Below are 8,904 nucleotides of genomic sequence, written 5' to 3'. Positions count from 1 at the left end.
TAAAACTAAGCGGTTTAGCATGAACAACCTTCTACACAAAATTGTTCTACATTAAATTTGAAATAGAAAAGGTCCTATGCATAACCCTTCTAAAATGAACGGTTCCAAAGTTACGGAGGTAGTATAGTATAATTGGTCCAAAAAAGGCCTAACCCAGACATCCAAAGTAAAAGTTTTCCTTCAACACCAAATTGTTTTATATGGTCCACATATTGTTCAGTAAAAAGTTACACCATTTTGAGCGTCCGGTTTGGGGGGGAGATGGGGGAGAATTCCATAAATTAGTAGTTTTTTTAAATTTTTCGTTAATATTTCTAAAACTATGCTTTAGCGTAAGGAATGTTCTATAGAAAAATATTCTACATAAAATTTAAAACAAAATAGGTTCTATACATAATTGTTATAAAATCAACGGTTCCAGAGTTACGGAGGGTGAAAAGTGGAGGTTTTCGATACTTTTTATATTTACCGATTTCTCCCCCCTCTCCCCCGCCCCAAACCCGACGCTTAAAATGGTGTGACTTTTTTCTGGACATTATGTGGACCATATAGAACAATTTGATGTTGGAGGATAACTTTCACTTTTGATGTCTGGCTTTTTGGTACAGTTATAAATAATAAATATTGCCCAAAAAATATAAAAAGTATCGAAAACCTCGACTTTTCACCCTCCGTAACTCTGGAACCGTTGATTTTATAACAATTATGTATAGAAGATTATTTGTTTTAAATTTCATGTAGAACATTCTTGTATATAACATTATTTACGTTAAAGCATAGTGTTAGAAATATTGACGAAAAACTTAAAAAAAACTACTAATTTACCGGCTTCTCTCCCATCTCCCTCCCAAACCGGACGCTCAAAATGGTGTAACTTTTTACTGAACAATATGTGGACCATATAGAACATTTTGGTGTTGGAGGAAAACTTTTACTTTGGATGTTTGGGTTAGGCTTTTTTTGGACCAGTTATACTATACTACCTCCTTAACTTTGGAACCATTCATTTTAGAAAGATTATGAATAGGGCCTTTTTTATTTCAAATTTAATGTAGAACAATTTTGTATAGAGGGTTGTTCATGCTAAACCGCATAGTTTTAGAAATATTGGCGAAAAACTTAAAAAACTACGAATTTTTCCGACTTCTCCCCCTCTCCCCCCCAAACACGACGCTCAAAATGGTGTGACTTTTTTCTGGACATTGTGTGGACCATATAGAACAATTTGGTGTTAAAGGATAACTTTCACTTTGGATGTCTGGGTTATGCCATCTTTTGGATCAACTATACCAGGGGTCTCCAAACTACGGCCCGAGGGCCACATCCGGCCCGCAGACAGATTTTGTCCGGCCCGCGGAGACATACTTGAAAACTCCTTAATATTTTTTATAGCAAATAAAATGTTTGTGATAAGTTGGATAAAGAAACACAGAATGGTAATGAGTAAAGACATGTATAATTTATGCAGTAAATTTAACTTCAGCATATAATAACTAACAAATTATTGAAATGAATCCAACTAACATTTTATACATTGTAAGTAATGAACAACACATACCTTATAACAAACATGACATATGAAATGCTAATGAGATGTATGTAATTGAGATTTTCCACCGACAATAGTTTGTACTTGTGGACTAATTTTACTTGTACCAATTATTAAAAGAGATTTAAGATGCTCGTCAGTTAATTTAGATCTGTATACATTTTTTGTGTACTTCATTTTGGAGAAGGTTTTCTCACACAAATAAGTAGTACCAAAAACGGAAAACAGCCCACGAGCAAATTTATGCAAATTATCAAATTGTGTCAGTGGAAGACTCTTATGAAATTCCAACAAAGATGAGTTTTCATATTTGTTCTTAATTATATCACTGCACTGAAGATCAATCATTTCCATTTGAAGTTCCGGGGCTAGGGTTTCAATGTCAGCATCAAAAGGATTCTGAAAAATCTTAATTTGATTCGCAATGGCATCAAAGTCCGAGAAACGAGTATCAAAATTTATCTTCAAAGCACTCAAAGTTTCGATTGCAAAATCGATAGGAAACTCAGTCTCAGTAGTGTGGCTGAATATTTCACATGTTTTAAAATGTGAAAAACATTTACTTCGTAGTTGTGATTGAAACAGTATCAATTTCATCCGGAATGACTTGATATTAGTGTATAAATCAGGAAGATGCTGGTTTTCTCCTTGCAATCTCAAACTCAGTTCGTTCACATGTTTTGTCAAATCAACATAGAATGCTAACTTCCATAGCCATGCGTTGTTTTGTAATTCAGTAAGAGGGCGGTGCTTTTCATTCAAAAAAATTTCGATCACTGCTCGAAGTTCAAAAAAGCGCTGAAGGACTTTCCCACAACTAAGCCAGCGTACGGCAGTATGATAAGGTAAGTCTGTTTCTCCAATCTCTGCAATAAATTGTCGGAATTGTCGGTGATTCAGCCCAAAAGATCTGATGAAATTAACAGTTGATATGACTGGTTTCAGAACGTCAGACATATCCAAACATTTTCCGCACAAAGACTGTTGATGAATGATACAATGTAAGACTAATGGTTTTGAGCCGCCGTCATTTTCTACAGCCTTTGACACAAGAGCGACCACTCCTTTATCTTTCCCACTCATGTTTTTGCCTCCATCAGTTGTAATACATTTCAAGTTTTTCCATCGAAGGTTCTTTTTATTAATGGCCATTTCAACTCCTTTAAAAATATCGATACCAGTAGTTGTGCCATGAATACTATACATATCAAGAAGTTCTTCGTGCACTTCATAGCTTTTATCTACTCCTCTAATATAAATCAACACCTGAGCAGTATCTGACACATCCGTTGACTCATCCAAGGCCAAAGAAAACCACTCAACATGTCCATTTTTGTCGAACAGTTGAGAGGATATATTTTCAGCGATGTTTTGTACCCTTCAAGCCACAGTGTTTGCTGACATACTGACAGTTTTTAATAAATTTACCTTTTCAGGGCACATTTCTTCGACTACTGCAATTATGCATTCCTTGATCATTTCTCCATCGGTGAATGGTTTTCCACGTTTTGCAATTTCAAGAGCCACACGAAAGCTGGCACGAGTTGCCGCCTCTTGTTCAGTTTTTACTTTTGTAAATAAAAATTGCTGCGATTTCAATCCGCACTTCAAAGCTTCGAATTTTTCTGTCCGCACAATTCCTGTATATTTTGAGTAATTTTGAGAATGTTTTGTTTCATAATGACGTTTCATGTTATATTCTTTGAGAACGGCTATGCTTTCATTGCAAATCAAACATAGCGCCTTGTTACTGGACTCAATTACGAAATACTGAATGTTCCACTGATCTTTGAATTTTCTGCATTCACTATCAATTTTTCGCTTCTTTTCCATTCTACTAAATCACACACAAAAGCAACAATTCAAATCAAATCAAAATACTGTTACACGCACAAACTTGTTTTAAGGAGGTACGCCCTATTTTATTTCACAACAGTTTCATAGGAACTGACTTGTAGTTACGCCACTATTGTCATCGCCAGCTAACTTGGCGGAGCGCACAAACCCAAAATTGCTTACTGGCTTAGGTGGGTCTTTAGTCTCCTCCCAGTTATCAGGGGCGTAACACTTAAGTGATTTGCGGCTATTATTTTTCAGACTTCTTATTATTTCGGATAGTTAAGTGTGTTTGTGACAATTTCTAACGATGGCGTTGAAAAATAGTAGAAAGAATAATTATGTTATTAGTAGACAATCTCGGGAGAGATTGGAGATTTCCACTGGTGGAAATATTTTGTTTGTTTATGTCTACCTTGTATTAAATTAAAATATATCAAAAATAGGTGAATATTTGACATACTTAATAATGTTGACAGCTTACCACACTTACAAAAAATTAAATTATTCGTTATTTTACGGGAAAAAATTAAATACAGGAAAATTAATAATATGCAGTGTTGCCATCTTGGCCCTCGGAACTTACAGGAGTAATCAGTATGGCCCTAAGGCTGGAAAGTTTGGAGACCCCTGAACTATACTATACTAATTGTCCCGGAAGAATCACTAAAATTTTGTTTTTTGAATTACCCGAATATCTCTTTTGTTATAAGAGCTGTACCATTTTTTGTAAATAAAAACGCTGATTGACTCATAAAATTGAGGTTGGATTGATAAGATTAGAATGGCCCGCATGCAGCCCAGATCTCAATCCTCTTGAACATTTATGGGATGAACTTAAAAAAACTATTCGCCGTCATTCTAGGCGGCCAGAAAATGTTAGTACAGTTATGGTTCTGGTACAGGAATACCGGACTATTCCCCAGGTCAGCATAACACATCTTTATTCGATGCCAAACAGATTGCGAGCAGTCGTTGCTGCAAGAGGTGGACATACCCGCTATTGAATTATTTTGTTTTGTTTTGTTAATTTTATTGCGTTTGATATTTTAGCGTTTATTGCGTTTGATATAATATAGCTCTTAAAAAAAGGGATATTCGGATAATTCAAAAAACAAAACCTAAGTGATACCTCTAGGGTAATACAAAAGGAATATGAAGCAAAATAAACCAAAATAAACCGTTCAATTTTTCCACAAATTTTTTTAAAGTTATGAGAAAATACAACGCTTCCATTCACCCCCGTATAATGCCAACCAAGCAAAAAATGTTTGTTATCTGAATAATAACAAACAACATCAACACATGTGTCTACAAACTGATGCAAGAATCTTGAAAATTGGAGCATAAATAATATAGTTTTAGATGGTCAAACTTAACTAAAAATTTTGGGTGTCGGATTTTTGTGCCAGTGAGTTTTTTTTTTTTTTTTATTTAAATTTATTTTGCAATCTGTTGAGTGTCAACAATAAACAAAAGTAATTACATTGACTAAGGACAAGAAAGATTTTACCCACTGGCAAAATCAAAGTACAATTTTTATAAAGTTCTGTACAAAATAATTACATTTCATAACTACTAACTCATTAGTTTAAAAGTTTACTCTAAATGGTAAGTCCAATGGTTTGAACCTCTTTAACCTACGCTGTTCTTGGGAATTGTCTAGGAGGTTAAGCGCAAACTGGTTTTCATGATCCTCCAACTTGGCAATGTAAGCAGCGCTACGTTTTGTGATGACTTCTTGTACCGTATCAGTTTTAAGGTCTCGATGAATAATTCTATTGTTGATGTACCAAGGTGCATTAGTGATGGTTCTGAGGGTTTTTGATTGGAAGCATTGGATGATTTCGATGTTGGAGTGACTGGCTGTTCCCCATAGTTCCAACCCATATGTCCAGATTGGCATAAGTATTGCCTTATAGAGCAGCAATTTATTATCCAGAGATAGTCTTGATGAACGGCCCATTAACCAATACATATTTCTGAATTGGAGACCTAGTTGCTTTCTCTTGGTCCAGATATGTTTCCTCCATGTGAGACTTCTGTCCAAATGAATACCAAGATATTTTACCTCGTTGGCTGATGGTAATTGGTGATTGTTTAAAGTTACAGGAGGACAAGTTCCTCTTCGTGTTGTAAATGTAACTTGAATAGATTTTCCTTCATTCACTTTAATTTTCCATTCCAAAAACTAAATTTGTACTCTGTTTAGATACGCTTGAAGGATATGCGAGGCATAAATAGGGTCTGTGTGTGAGGCTAGGATTGCAGTATCGTCGGCAAATGTTTCTAGCATCATTTCTTCTGTAAGTGGTCTCTCCTCTAGTGGTTCCTGAAGAGGTGGAGGTATATCTGCGGTAAACAAGAGATACAAGGTAGGTCCCAGCACGCTACCCTGTGGTACGCCAGCTTTGATAGAATAGAGTTTGGAAATTGCATCTTGGTATTTAATAAAGTAACACCTACCTGACAAATATGACTCAAGAAGAATGTAAAAGCTGTGCGGTAATGTCTTTTTTAGCTTGTATAGGAGGCCTTCATGCCATACCTTGTCAAATGCCTGCCTAACGTCAAGAAATGCCGCTGAACAGTACCTTTTGGCCTCAAAATCAGCATTTATATGTTTTACCACTCTGTGAACTTGTTGGATTGTTGAGTGATGGGATCGAAATCCAAACTGGTGGTCTGGAATTAAATTTTTGATCCAGGGTTCGAGTTTTTTTACTAATAGTTTTTCGAAAACTTTAGACGTGATTGGCAAGAGGCTGATTGGCCTGTACGATGTAGTTTCTTCTTGATGTGTGCCAGTGAGTGTATAATGATGCTTGTGAATAAAAAAATGTATAGACAGAGTAATCTGTATTGTAGAATGGCTTAAAGTACTTCAAATACAAAGAAATTTGATCCCTTCTCGTTTACATTCTCGTTACCCTTCTCGTTAATGAAAGAATTCCCGACCCTGGTGAGATTCGAACTCACTACCATTCGGAACTTTCGATCCAAAGGTTAGGCGCTCTTACCACTGAGCCACAGAGGGGACTTCTAGAACCTATTAACAATACATAACTAAAAAAGACCCTCGCGTCGGTAGATTCCATACCGAAACGACGGAAAACCAGGAAAAAACCTCGTAATACTATTCCAACATCGTAAGTATTTGGTTTTACATTTAGTTTACTCTCAAAACTAATACCAAATTCTGACTTTAATATATAATATACTATATATGTTGTTTAAATTATAAATAATATTAATAATACATAGATATATAAGTAATACTAAAATATATATTTGGTGGAGATATGTAGATGATGTGTTTTCACTATGGCCTCATAGATCAGAATTTGTTGGAATGTTGGATACATGCCTAAACTATCCTTTATAAACGGTATCTATTTATTAAAATCCCCTAAAGGGCTGCAGAAAAAATATATTTTGTTTTGAACTTTCATCACGATTGCATTTGTTTATATAAAATTAATTACAGTATTTTTTAAAACGTACGCCTTCAAAGCCTGTTGCGCTAAATAAATAATAAATTGAGGTATCTTAAGGATCAAGTTTAAAAGAAAGCCATTTTCGTATAGATTGTTTACTCTACTGATAAATAAAGCACATATTTTTTGGTCGTTTACGAGACATGACCTAAAAGGAAAAGTTTTCCAGGGCAAATAGGTGCGAATAAGTCTTAGAAGTCGTTGCGAGGCGGCGCAGACTTGAAAATTCCTCAAGGTATGTCATCTGCACTTCATAACTTCGCATTAGGGGAGCGAATTCTTAGAAAAGTGGAACATATAAACGATTTGCGGGGAAGTTGGGCCATTTCTAAAGGCCCCGAGATAAAGCTACTCCCAGAAAAGCGTTTTGTTGTCGTTTATGAGACCATTGGAAATCCTCAGCGAATGTCCTGAACTAGATAAGAGATACCGTTCTATTTGAATCCTAAAACATGCAGCAATGAAACTAGGTCATATTGATAATGCTTTGCTGCAAATAGAGAAATTTCATTACAACACGAGGTTTATCATCACAATTAAAGTTTTACTACTAAAATTTTAGCTGATTTCATATCTTTAATTTTGGATCTACTAAAAATTCAGTTTAGATATATTTTAATTAAGTGTATACAGTGAGTAGCGTAATTATGCAGTGAAATTTTCATTCCCAGAAATATTTTATTCCAAAAACAATTTTAATGAATCTGGTTCATGTTTCGGGGCAAAAAAAACAAGAACTGGCATTTATTTAACATTTTGCAACGGAAATTGTATAAAACGTATTTTTCTATAAATAAAAAAACGTTTGTTTTAGAAAAAGACAGCAAATACAAAATAAGTGATTGATGGGATCGTTCATGGGTAATCTTCCATTTTTCCGACTTTAGGTATATTTTACGTAAAAATATTTCGAATTCTAATGCGAGTACCTATATAAAATTTTAGGAGGATTTTTAGTCTAGAAATATCATCAATAGTTTGAAAATTTAAATTTTAAATTTAAATAAAAAAAATACAGGCTTTTAATAAAATGTTCACATATTTTGGTTTATTATTATAAATATTTATTTACTTATAATAAAATTATTTTCTATTACTTCCATTTAGCACGCCTATGAGTATAATGTCATAATACTCAGCATTCATCTTAGTTATATCAAATAATCCCGACGCACTGTTGCCAAAGTTTCGCAGAACTTTCGAAAAAAGGTGTGCTACTATCTCCCGAAGTAATATTGATGACGCGCTACTGTTGGCTCCTTGGTTGGTTACTACAATTCTGCAATTTGCAAGCCATACGGATGCTGAGACTAAGGAAGATGAGGGAATTCTACAATTTACAATTCACGTCCCATCTGCTCAGCGCGGTAAAGTTCCAACGAGAATGGTTCCCTACGTACTCCAATCAGAGTAAATGTAAATAAAAAATGAATAACCATTTTCAATTTCGTTGCAAAACGAAAATACAGCCGAACAATATTCTAGTAGAGACAGTGCATCAAGCACCTCTACCGGTTTCGAAACTTATTAGTCTCTCATCAGGAGGCACATATGCTGCTCTTTCCGATCCAACCAAAACAAACCCCAGCGTGCAGTCCCGGATTGCAACGAACGAAATGGCATAGATGCCCTAGCGGCAACTGCTAGCAAAAAGACTAAGTTTTCACTCTAATGGAATGTAAAACAACATAATACTATTCCACACCCCACCAGAATGAAAACAATGGGAACCTTCTCTGGTTACACCTCCGAGGCTTCTACAATTTGCAAGCCATACGGATGCTGAGACTAAGGAAGATGAGGGAATTCTACAATTTAGAATTCACTGGGGTTTGTTTTGGTTGGATCGGAGAGAGCAGCATATGTGCCTCCTGATGAGAGACTAATAAGTTTCGAAACCGGTAGAGGTGCTTGATGCACTCTCTCATTGGACTAGAATATTGTTCGGCTGTATTTTCGTTTTGCAACGAAATTGAAAATTTTTATTTATTTTTGATTTACATTTACTCTGATTGGAGTACG

General features: G+C 35.2%; 1 protein-coding gene across 1 annotated transcript; it reads right to left on the bottom strand.

The window, feature by feature from the left end:
* Positions 1-1,585: 1,585 nt before the first annotated feature.
* On the bottom strand, positions 1,586-2,755 carry LOC126890093 (general transcription factor II-I repeat domain-containing protein 2B-like). The gene has a single exon (XM_050658940.1). The coding sequence runs from the start codon at positions 2,753-2,755 to the stop codon at positions 1,586-1,588; it is 1,170 nt and encodes a 389-aa protein (XP_050514897.1).
* Between the last annotated feature and the right edge of the window lie 6,149 nt (positions 2,756-8,904).

The sequence above is a fragment of the Diabrotica virgifera genome, chromosome 8, assembly GCF_917563875.1.
Source record: "Diabrotica virgifera virgifera chromosome 8, PGI_DIABVI_V3a".
In the NCBI taxonomy this organism is placed as follows: domain Eukaryota; kingdom Metazoa; phylum Arthropoda; class Insecta; order Coleoptera; family Chrysomelidae; genus Diabrotica; species Diabrotica virgifera.
This window is presented reverse-complemented; position numbering and strand designations above follow the sequence as displayed.

Coding starts and splice junctions, on each gene's coding strand:
- LOC126890093 (XM_050658940.1), bottom strand. CDS start 2,755: ATGTATAGTATTCATGGCACAACTACTGGTATCGATATTTTTAAAGGA.